The sequence below is a fragment of the Triturus cristatus genome, chromosome 4_2, assembly GCF_964204655.1.
Source record: "Triturus cristatus chromosome 4_2, aTriCri1.1, whole genome shotgun sequence".
Taxonomy (NCBI): Eukaryota; Metazoa; Chordata; class Amphibia; order Caudata; family Salamandridae; genus Triturus; species Triturus cristatus.
Genome location: NC_140586.1, coordinates 672,219,805 through 672,232,232, shown reverse-complemented (window position 1 = coordinate 672,232,232; position 12,428 = coordinate 672,219,805). Strand labels below are relative to the sequence as shown.

The following is a 12,428-nucleotide window of genomic DNA, read 5'->3' as shown; positions in this document are numbered from 1 at the left end:
TAATTTAGCACAAGTTGACATACTCTGTTTAATGTATGCCGACGATATCGTTATACTTGACCATACCCCGATAGGCTTGCAAAGAACCCTGAATTAATTAAATCATAACACAGTCGAAAATGTTCTGGTGCCAAACATTACTAGAACTAAAGCACTTCCTTTCAGTGGCAGAAGGAAGGCTTTATCTTATACATGGTCGTTAGGAGGCGAACCGATCGAGACAGTAAAAGAGTATGTCTATCTGGGCCGTATTTTTACTTCTAATTTACAAGATACAGCACACCTCCAACACTTAAGTCGGAAGGCAGAATCCCATGTTGGGGCTCTACAGAGACTGTATCTCTCTACGGGAAACAGACATTTCACACCAATGTTTGAGATTTATGGTATGAAAATTCCACCGATTCTATCATATGCCATGGAATTCACACAAATTAAAACATGGCAATCTAAAAAAGTAAAGGAAGGAACCATTGTCTGAAAATTGTTAAAAGTGTCGCATTCTGTACCAGTCCAAGCAATACGTCTCGAGCTATTGGTAACGGGAATCTCTGCTAGAGTAATTGTAAATATCTTCAGGTGGGCGTACAACTTATTACATGCAGCGCCAGATACCTTAAGTCATCTGTTAAAACTGGAGACATTTAGAGAGGAAGCGTTGGTATACTTTTAATAGGAATTTGGAAAAAGTCTGTGAGGTTTATCAATGCACTGTCACACTTTTAAAGGAGTGGTCTCCAGCACACTTGAAATTATTTTTAAAACATTTGACCCCTAGAATAAGTTCTGAATTGGATGAAGAGCATTGCATTCAATTGAAGCATTATAAAGTGTTTGCAGAAAACATAGAATTTAAAACCTATGCTCCCTATTTACGTTTTCAACCAGAGCACGGGGTAAAGCACTGTATCCTACTCTTACGTTTGGGTATACTCCCTCTTGCAACATTCTTAGCTAGCTGGGAAGGTAGAAATAATTCCAGAGGCATATGTGAGTTATGTAAAGGTGGGCAACATGATTTGCTTCACGTTTTACTAATCTGCCCTAATGCGAGCATAGTAGCGGCACGACGTCAATATATAATTCCAATTCAATTAAAGTATAATGCACTCTTGGCCCAGGATTTAGTTATGTTGTGTAACTCTCCAGTCAATGAATTTGTATGCCATAACCTGTATAAGTTTTCTGAAGCTGCTCTAAAGTTAATCAGAAGTTTTTATCTTATCTTTATGTAATGTTGTATGGGTAGGCGATAGAATATTGTTACTGCTCCTTTTTATAGTGTGTTTTAAAAGCAAAAGTCTTATTATCTAATCATTTTAATTTCAATAATAACAATTTTATCTTTGTATTTGTTGATCTCAGTTGAGGTCTGAATCAATTAAAATTTACTGATTTACTAAAGGATTTACTGATATATATATGCATTAGGTTACTGTATATAAGGAATAGTATCACTTACTGTGAGAGTAGAGCTCATATGCTGGACGAGTTGTGATGCAGATATGTCAGGAGTAGAGAGTACGGCCCACTGAAATGTGAGGTAGGAGAGTAAGATGGCGGTGAGAATTTACTGAAGTGTAATGAAAAGGGAGTACGATCAACCAACAAATAATGTTAATTATTTAGAGTATGATGCTTGAAACAATGTTCAAATTAGAGGTTTCTGACCATTTGAAGAGAAATAAATTAATGTGACTGGTCCAGGCTGCAATAAGCCAGATCAGCATGTAGAAGCTTCAAAACCATATGCGTGTAACAGTTGTTGATGAAGAAAACAATCGAAAAATGTGGGTCTCTGTGCTGGTGTGGGGTGGTGAGGATCTAGCAGGATGGCCACACTCATTCTGGAGCCTAAGGCCCAGGGACTTAATCAGTAGTCATGGTTGAGGGATATGCCCGGGTATGTCTTCCTGGTGTGAACGAGGCCTTACAATCCTCGTGACTTAGACGTCTCCACACCTGCGGGAACAAAGAGGGGTGTCATATGGGTAAAATATAGTCCAAAGTGTAGGTGGTGGCCTTCCAGAAAACCTACTGGTGCGCTGAATGGTAAACATGGGCTTCTTCTTTGTGCAATCATGAGATCCCAATTAAAAGAGGAGTATGTTCATATAGTGTACACAGTCCAAGATGGTAGTCTCTCGATTGGTAGCTATTGGAAACTTCCTAATTCAAGATGTGGCTGAGTCTCTTACTATTAGGTCAGTTCCTGTTTAGGCATACAAATGGCAGAGCTTGAAAAGGCAAAATGCATAGGAACACTTAATTCCATGATTTTTTAATTTTGTTCTTTACCCAATTGCTACACATTTGTACCCCTGATTTTCCCCAGCCGATTGAATTCTTTTTTGGGAATTATCTTCTTTTATCTGCTGTTTTGCTTAGCATCTTTTGATATCACTGTAGATTTTCCTAAAACAGTTTAGCCCCACTTCCTTGTGGATCTTCTGACTATGGACCTGTATTATGTCCCACTCTTTTTTTTCTTCTGAGGGAGTTCAGTGCTTTGTTGACATTGCCAATTAAGTCTTCGTCTGCAATCAAAAATGACATTGATTTTGTGTAACGTGGCACTGTGGTTACTGGAAGGAGTCCCTCTTTTCTCAGACAATCTCAAAGTGCACTCAACATGCCTCTACATCAGTTATCAGCCATCCTCTAAATTTCTTTGCAGAAACCAGGAGATTAAAAACGCTCCTCGGAAAAGAAGATGGGCGCATATTGACTTATATTGGGTCATCTTTGAATGATACTGGTAACATTAATAATGACCAACTGTAATGAGAACTGAAGAAGGGCGCTGCCTTGCTTGATAGTCGGGCCATGCAATGGTTATTGATCAGGCATGGGCTTAAAAGAATGATGTTACAAGGGTGTTAAAGAAGAGTGTAGACGCGATTAAAACATTTGCTTGGTCACCCTTAAATTCTGGGTTGATTTGAGAAACGTCTTTTTTACTGCAAATATTCTTTGTTAATCTTAGGTAGGTGCTATCTTTTGACCTGATAACCTCACATAATTTTAACATAGTTTTTAGATAACTTTGGCTTAAGAGGCATAATCCTTATGTGAATTGTTTCTGGCAAATCTTTGTGTAGCACTAGCAGCACAGTCAAAAGTCCCATGAGAAGCACCAGGCTCTGAATATGCAGCCCAATACTGCTGAGTAGGGTAGAAAGAATCCCTTTTAGAAGGATCAATGTCTCCATTTTATGGAAGAGCTTTGAAATGGGAAGTCATGGGATTTTGCCATAGAGATCGTAAATACATCTGCACAGGGCATCTATCAATTTAAACAAAAGCGCTACACTATACCGCTACTTCAAAAATCGTGTCAGACAAATTCTCTTCGACACCGAGGATCTAGGAAGTTAACCGCATCATATCTGTGATAAAGGATTCCAGTTCAAGCACAATGCAGACAACAGCAGCTTTTTAAAATTAATGCATGGACCACTACTTGAAGAGAAGTGCATTTCGATAACACCCGCACCAGCCCTATTTCCTGTCCCAAAAAATTGACAGTTGAGCATCAGAAATTTCAATTAGTTGGGGTGCTGCATAGTTAACGTTTTATTCTTGGCTGGCACATCGATCTTGAGAGTAATAGGTTTATTGCTTGCATTCTAAATTGAAAATGTCATACTGTAGACCAGGGAATGCAATCAAATCCTTGCAATTATGGAGCAAGGATGGATACCTAAGGCGGGACTGGGAGAGGAATGTGTCATGCTCACAAACAAAACATTAGAAAGTTCGGTATCCTGAAGAATTTTATGTATACATTGTTCCATAATTGATTCCATTTCCATTGGGCCATTCTCATATCTGACAGGGCCAATGAAAAGTTTCATATTATAGTGTCTGCACTTCCACTCTGTACAATGCCAATTGTAGGTAAGTGTAATCCCTAGTTTTCTTAGTATTCACAGTATCTTCATGGTATTCTAATCTTCCCTTTGGTGATGGTCACTGTGCGACCTCTGCAGGATTAAATCCAAACTAATATTTACAATGTCCACTTTGTTATTCTACAGAGACTTAGCTTTTGGTGAACACAGCTTTAGTACTAGGACCAGCAGGTTCCTATATTAAGTTACTTTGAGAGCTGGGAGATTCAAGAGACTCTGCAGCTTGTTCAGTTCTCACCGAGTTGGGTTCAGAAGCAGTAGTATATTATCCTTTCTGTCTAGTTTCTGATCTGCTTTCCCCATCAGCAGGAACAAAACACTTTATACCCCCCAAAAAAAAAACGTATCAACAGGAAGCATAACAAATTGCACTCATCTTTTGTAGACCTAAGGACTGTAGGAGCTCAACTAACACACATTCTCACAAAACTCCCATGAATTCAAATTTTAAATTGTCCAAGATTCCATGTATCCATTTATGTGTTCTATTATTTGGTTTGCTGTTTTGTCCAACTAAGCACTACTCAGTATATCATAGCACAGGAGTTGATCCATAAATCAACTAAATGTATGTAGTCTATTCAAGTAGAGGACTTGAAGAATCTAATCACTCTCTGTCATTAGCTATATTCGAAAAATTGTACATCAAGCCCCAGTGTTCTTTTTGTAACACAGTACATATAATAGTAGCTACAAGCTAAAAAGTTGCTATGCTAATAAATTTGGAAAATCTGACTTTGCTAGCCAATTAGCTACTGGTAGATGGTGATTTAACAGTAGGTAGTTAAATATGTTATCCCTCAACTATCATAGCATGGATTCCAAAACTAGTAAGTCTGAAGGTATTGCTACAACTGAAGTGAATACGATCCTCTTCATGCTAGTGTTTAGATTCAGTATGGAGTCGTCATTTTATGCCACTTTTAATGAGAAGAGATATATGCATCTAAAATCTGCTTTGATTTTGTTAGAAATGGGGGTCTCTAGTTGGCATAGGTAGGTACCTTTGTCCAAAATGGGAAACTTGATTCTAGTCAGGGAAAGGGGGATTCAGTTCTAAAATAACCCCTGCTCACTCTCTTGGTCACTTGGCACAAGCAGACAGGCTTATCTCAGAGGCAGTGTGTAAATCATTTGTGAACACATACAGTAATACAGTGAAAACACTACAAATAGACACCACACTAGTTTAGAATACAAAGTCATCCTTATCTAAACCAAAACAGGACCAAGCGACAAAAATCCACAATACAGTAATACAAATATGACTTTCAGATGGTAGAAATAGTTCAGTTCAAAGCAAGTTGCAGATGCGATACTTTTCTCACAAAGTACCTGGGATGCGTCATGCAAACAAACAAAACAGGCCGCAGGGAAGGTGATGCATCAGTTCCTTACACTCGGGGAAGGTGATGCGTCGGTTCCTTGCTCCGGGGAGGTGATGCGTTCGTTCCTTACTGCAGCACAGGGGAGCTGATGAGTCGATTCCTTACCGAAGAGGAGGTGATGCGTCGGTTTCCTACTACGTGGGGAGGTGATGCGTCGGTTTCTTACTGCATCCCCCAACGTTGCAACAAACTTTGCACCGCAATGCGATGATCCGGGTCGATGTGTGAACTCTTGTAGTCGTACAGCAGGCCTTGCGTGGTACGATGATCTCGGACTTCAGAGATCGGTGCACTCGATGCGACGTGCAGTGATTTCTTGAGCCGAGGCAGGCGCTACGACAATTTTTTCCATGACGCGTCAGAAACAGGTGCGGATACGCCTCGCTTCTTCGAAGTTGCGTTACTTTTCCAGCACCCAGTGGAAATTAGTCTCTAGAGGTCCAAAACAAGAGCATGTACCTCTTTGCAGGTCAGCCCAGCACGGAAGTTCAGGGGAGCTGGTGATGAAGTCTTTGTGTCCCTGAGACTTCAGAACAAGAGGCACGCTCAGTTTCAAGCCCTTGGAGATATTCTTTCAAGCATGGGACACAGCAAAGAGCAAAGTCCTTTTCTCCTTTCATTGGCAGCAAGTAGCCACTGCAGGCCAACCCCAGACAGCAAACGTCACAGGGGCGGTATTCCTCCTCAGCTTCTCTCGCTCTTCTCCTTGGCAAAGGTTCCTCTTGATTTCCAGAAACGATCTAAAGTGCTGGGGTCTGGGCCTCAATATTTATATCACAAAATCCTTTGTTCTCTGGTGGCAGAGAAGCCATGTGCTCAGTTAAAACTGGTTCCTGGCAGGAGGTTGAGACAGCATTGTCCTTGGCAGACCAGGCCCATTCAGGTGAAAGGAAATCTCCTCCCCCTACTCTAAATGCAGCCCAGGTCTATTCAGCCCAGCCCTGACTCATCAGGCTCTCTGGAGACACTGCCCCTCTCCAGCCCCTGTCATCCAAAAGCCAGACATGCAATACACATACCTAGCAGAGGTGCACTGGATGGCTAAGCGAAAAAATACCTACTTTCTAAAAGTGGTATTTTCAAACACAGAATGTAAAAATCACCCTCACTAAAAGATGCATTTTAACACTCTGAGTTCAGGCATACTAAACTTTATTTTTCTACCTTGTTTCCAGGCGTAGGTATATTTATAAGATGTTATAAACAACCCCCCCCATACTGTCCTATGGGAACAGGCAGCCTTGCAATAGTAAAAACGAAATTAGCAGTAATTCACTATCAGGACATGCCACACACACCAGGGCATTTTCAACCTTTCACATACACTGAACCCTGCCCACAGGGGTACCTTGGGCCTACCTTAGGGGTGACTGACAAGGGAAGGTTAGGGCCTTGCAAGTGAGTGCACTTGCCAAGTCGACATGGCAGTACCAGACTACACACAGGCTCTACAATGGCAGGCCAGAGTTACATGTACAGGCTGCTTATGTGGGTGGCAAAATCAGTGCAGCAAGCCCACTAGCAGCATTTGATTTACAGGCCTTGAGCACACACGGTGCACTGTACTAAGGAATGACTAGTAAATCAAATATTCAATCATGGAAACACCAATCCATAACAGTAATTTGCAAAGGGAACACTTGCACTTTGGCACTGAACAGCAGTGGCATAGTGCCCAAAGCATCTAGACCATCAAAACAGAGTCCAACATACATCAAAACACAGGAGGCAAAGGCAAAAAATGCAGGGGAGAACCACGCCAATGGAGCTAGGTCTAACAGAGGTCATCAAAAGTATTAGTTGCGCCCTGTTCAAAAGATGGTCATAGACCCTGTCACATACATATATAATGATTTGGTATACAAGGAATTTGAGGGTTTGACAAAAAGATCAAGCCAGCAGTGTTCATTTTGTCGGCATAACTAGTACATTAGAACAGATAAGTATCTCAGGAATAACTAGTGCCTTAGAAAAGATACATTTCCCAGGAAAACATGCATGCTCATGGTTTCACCAAAGTCTTTCGTTTTGATGGCACGTGTTTGCTTGAAAGACTTCAAGTTAAAGGTCAGAAAAAAATGCCACATTCCACACACAGTGCCACATCAAACATTATTATATCAGCCTATCTCTTAAACATGTTTAAACATTACATTCATATAAAAATTGTCACCTTTGGCAAATCGAAGCCTCCTACAGTTGCATCACTGGTTGACAGTCTAGGAACACCAAAGGACAATATGTTGCTGAATCGTTGCACCTCATGAATCACTGCATTAGTATACGGCATGCTCTTTCGGTTTTCCATCAATGGCTGTCTAGCATGTCCAATCACTCGGTCAATCTCTTCTTGAACTTTCTCTTAAAGAATTTAAAAAATTTACATGTAACTATTAGACTTTACAGGGCATAATAGAAGAACAAGACAATGGTATTACATGTAAACAGTAAGCTGATAGTTCACATTGAAAGCAATTTTTAAAAAAGACAAAGAAACATATCCCGAGTCAATGAACATTACTGATGTAGTAATTAGATTAGATATACTGATGAAAAAATTGAAGAAAGGAGCAAAATTAATTAGAACAATAGCAAATTGCTACATATATGAAGAGTTATAAAAGCCTATTTAGAAAATTGGAAATTAAATTGAGATCTCTATTAGCAATTGAAAAAGAAATGAAAATGACTATAGAATGATATGATTTTTATGTAGAACATACAATATCTAATTAGTCAAGAATGTATTACTATCAAATACAGGTATGAAACCTCTTCTATGAATTACCAACCACAGGCCACGAAAAGATCAACCTGAAGTGTAGGAGATCGGTTCTTCCTCAGTACTAAAGCTATAACTAGATCTGATGTACCTTTTTCACCACCTCATTTCATTGTCCAATGTGAATTATGTTTGGCAAACAAGTCACTTGGCTTCCTCTTTTAATGTAGCACCCATGTTTAGTCCCTCCACTGATTGTTCATTTCTCTGTCAACCTGTTCCCTTTGGCCTTGGGCAGGGACACCAAAATTGACCAAAGCTGATTCAAAGTATTGATCTGGGATTCTCATTCCGGAGTAGAACCTGTTTTGTGTTGAAACGTTGCCCTGAAGTCATGGAAAGTAGCGCTCTGCAGTGCTTTGCATTACTTTGCATCAAAGATGCATCCCATTGGTGGTGCAAAGACATTACCATTCAACCAACCGTGGCTATTGGCTATCTACTACAATCTGAGGTTTTAAGTGAAAAAAATATACGCCTCTCTTGTCGTGTAGTTCCTAGGAATCCCCAGGACCTGCAGGTTTTGGATGACCTAAACTGAGGGCTTGGTGTCCAAACAGACTCCGGACACCGCCACAGGATACGTCAGCTGTTAGACCAGCTAGCTCTACAGTGCCACTACCACCCCCCTGTATCTTACAGTGGTGTAGGTAGTTTCTGGCAACCACTGAACATGACAACCGATATTCCGCAGGCATCGTGGAAAAGAGTACAGTATTTTTCGCTCAGTCACTCTGGCTTACTTATTGTCAGAAAATACACAGGATGGCGATTAGGACGTTTTCAATAAGTATTTATTGGTCCAGCGTCACTCTTGTGTAAAATATATGTGTTGCGACAATCAGGAGACAAAAGCATACGAAAGAAATCACAAGTACCAATATGGTAATCAATAGATACATTTCTACCATAGTGCTAAGAAGATGAACATATAGAGTTCAGATAAGACAGTAGCACTTGCATACTCCTATAATGCCTGCCCTACGTAATTTGCCTAAATGGACCCAGCCTAGATATGTAGGTGTATCATGTAGATGTGTAAAGGTATATAGGTGGCTAAGAATCCCCTAGGGAAGCTCCAACCCCCTCACCTGATGGTAGAGAATGAAGGACCCCATCTCGGCTCCGAGGATGAAACCCCACGAGGGATGTCAGACCGCTGTGTGTCGAAGATTCAGCATGCAGGACCTGGTGCCTGCGTGGGACAAATTCTCCTCTCATTTGCAGGGGGGAATAAGGGTCTTATATACTAGAGGGGTCACTCTAGGGTTTCTTCTAGAATCGATATGTTTTGAAAACAATCATAAACGTTTTGCAAACAATCAAATATTTTTCAAAACAATGCGATCATGCACAGCGGGCCTGTTGGCCAAGGATAAAAAAGTGGTGACCCTTATACAGAATAATTATGCAGTGCCGGAGGACATGTTTATGTACGTCAGGTACAGTGTTGTTTTGATAATATATTCAGAGTCTGTTCACGAAGAGACAGAGCCAACTACTAGGTAAAAGGTCACCATTCAGAGCCGCTATTGTCGTGTCGATGGGACAATGTATGTAAACAAGGGGCATACATGACATGACAAGCCTAACAAACATGACACCCTGAGGCAGGCTCAAAGCAGGTGAACATTTTCTTTTTCTCTAAACATTTCCATCTTTATATGTATGCTACACTGTACAGCACAAACACAGAGTGGGAACACATTTATAGCATGCCTTAGCATAGTACTCTGTACCAGAATGTTAGCTTTCATGTATAAAATACACGCTAGACTCAAACAAACACCTTTGGACTAAAGTGCAAAGGTGTGTGCATGGCCCAAGGTAGCCTGAAAGTGTGACAGTGCTAGGGAAAAGAGCAGCAGCGCCAGTTCTTAGTACACATTGTGCTGTTTTGCTTTATCTCTTTCACTCAGTCCTGCTCTCCCCCTTTCACGCAGCACTCTGCAGCAACGTTGCTACCTGTGTTGGGTATTCACGAAAAAATAGTAAATTTGCCTTCACATTTGTAGTAAAGTGTAATACGTTATGATTCCTTTCTCATATGATGAAAAGACAGCTGATATATCTTGTTTATACATTGTTGGTTTGATTGGAAAAGCTTTTTAGTAATTATTAGAGTAGGGACACTGTTGATGTTAAGAGCAACTTTGCCTGTTACTGTCGTTTAAAACTGTCTTTTGTTCTACGTTCTATCTCCATGTTCTTTCATCTCTTTTTTTGGCCTGAATCTGACCTGTGCAGGAAACTGCAAACCCATCTACGTTTTAGTGGTGCTGGAGAGAAAGATGGCCTCCACACATCAGTTCGGAGCACCATATCCGTGAATGAAGTATGTACAGCACCTACTTGCATTAGTTTTATGCTTGTTCAGGCCAGTTTGCAGCCTACGGACTGAAAAACAATGCATGTTGTGGTACAAATTGTGTAACAGCACTATGTCCTGGGTAAAAACATTGCTGAGCAAATATTTAGCTGTGGAATTTAACCCTACAGCGGAAGAGCTTCTTTAGAGGAAGTATTACGAACTGCCTCCGTTGAATCGATGAGAACAACTGGGAGAACAGTAAGTTAAATTTACACACTAGCTGTTTATGAGGAACATTTTGTAAACCACATACTAGCTATAAACCGTTGTCTTACCTTGAATGTCTGTGTACTTTGCCATGTAGAGAATAGCCCATCGCAGAGTGACTGATGTTGTTTCTGTTCCTGCTAGGAACAGATCAAAGGCAGATTGAACCAAGTTTTCTTCATCAAAACATGAGGTCGGATCATCTTTAAACTTTTGGAGAAAAAAAAAGTTTGCATTTAATGGCGGAAATCAAGAAAGTATTACCATATGAAAATCAGTACATTGCTGACAATGAATGGCATACAACACCTATGAGTTATTATTGTTTATTACATATTTTCATATTTTCCAAAGAGCAGTGTCACCTAGGTATATGGGGTTCTAGTGCTGAGTATTGACCATGAACACAAGGTAGTGATGCTCTGAGGAAGATCAGTCCACGCCCATGTAGTGAAGAAAAAGAAAGTGCAATCTGCACTGTGTGCCCTGCAAAAGTGAAGAATATAAAATAGATTGAGAGTGAAGGAACTGAGGTTTTTCAACGGGTGGTGCCTAACAAGACAACAGAAAATGCCAGGTCCCTTACTACAGTAGGAGCAGTAGTTGATGCCAAGTACTTTATAAGTCAGGTGTTTGGCATGAAAGACCTAATGAAGCAAGACAAAGCGAGAACAAATATGGTATTCTCCTGCCAAGAGTCAAGAAAAATTCTTGTGGCAGTGTGTTTTGGACAAGCTGTAGTCTCTGAATCAGGCATTTAAAGGCATCAAATGGAGTAGAGCATTACAGAGTCAAGACTAAACAAGATAATAGATTGGTCTATAGTTTTCCTTCAGGAGATTGAAACACATAGAAAGGATCTTATATTCTTAATCTTTCCAAATAAAAAGTGACACTCTTTTAGATGTGCTCTAATGGGACATACTTTGAAGTACACCAATATGAAATTGAAGGTACTTTTCCACTTTTTTACACACACATTATTGTGACACACCAGACAAGCTCATGCGCTGTTTGTTAAGTATCTTACTTTTATATAGGCTAATTATGCATATACATTTTCTCTCGTGGGTGGTTCTTAATCACTTCAACACTTTTTATACGCAGCAACATGTCTGTCGGAACATTGAACGTTGTAGCACTCGGGAGTGGTTTTTGCTATCATCTATGGATATCTGAAACTGATCTCACAATACTCCTCTGGAAAATTCAATCCTCGCATAAACACTGGAATCGTATACCAAATGTCACGAATCCTGCATGACAGATGTAAGCCTCTGAGAGATGGTGTGTCTCTTATCACCCCTATGAAAAGAAGATGCTGTGATGTGTGACTCTGGTAGATTGATGGATAATACCATGTCAAAGAGCAGGGTCACAGTGGTGTTTAGATGGTCTGACACCAACTAAGGAGAACAGCCAGTCATTGAGGTACAAGAAAGCTAAATTCCAGTTCTCTGAGGATGTACTAGAACTACCACCATGACGTTGGTGAAGATCTGGGAGTTGACATTAGTCCAACTGTGGGGACTGCAAATTGATAGTGGGTGGATCCTGCTGCAAAGCACAGCTAAACCCTGTGCAACTGGAGGAACAGAACTTGAAAGTATGCATCATGCAAGTCAAAGGACATCATCCAATCCTCTATATCGGAGTCATAAGAACCTGTGCATTGGACAACATATTGAATTTTTCCTAACGGAGAAAGATATTAAAATACCTGTTGTGTAGAATGGAATGCATGTCATTATAAATCTAATCGAAGA

General features: G+C 40.4%; 1 protein-coding gene across 3 annotated transcripts in view; it reads right to left on the bottom strand.

Annotated features, from left to right (window-relative positions):
• The window catches only part of LOC146834882 (cytochrome P450 2J2-like), a 630,312-nt gene that overhangs the window by 312,994 nt on the left and 304,890 nt on the right, over positions 1-12,428 (bottom strand). For all 3 annotated transcript variants that reach the window (XM_085602487.1, XM_085602486.1, XM_085602485.1), the window contains exons 6-7: positions 10,731-10,872; positions 7,476-7,663 (exon numbers count right to left, since the gene is read on the bottom strand). In XM_085602487.1, the coding sequence (XP_085458613.1) occupies positions 7,476-7,663; positions 10,731-10,872 (330 nt within the window). The remainder of the gene's footprint in view (positions 1-7,475; positions 7,664-10,730; positions 10,873-12,428) is intronic.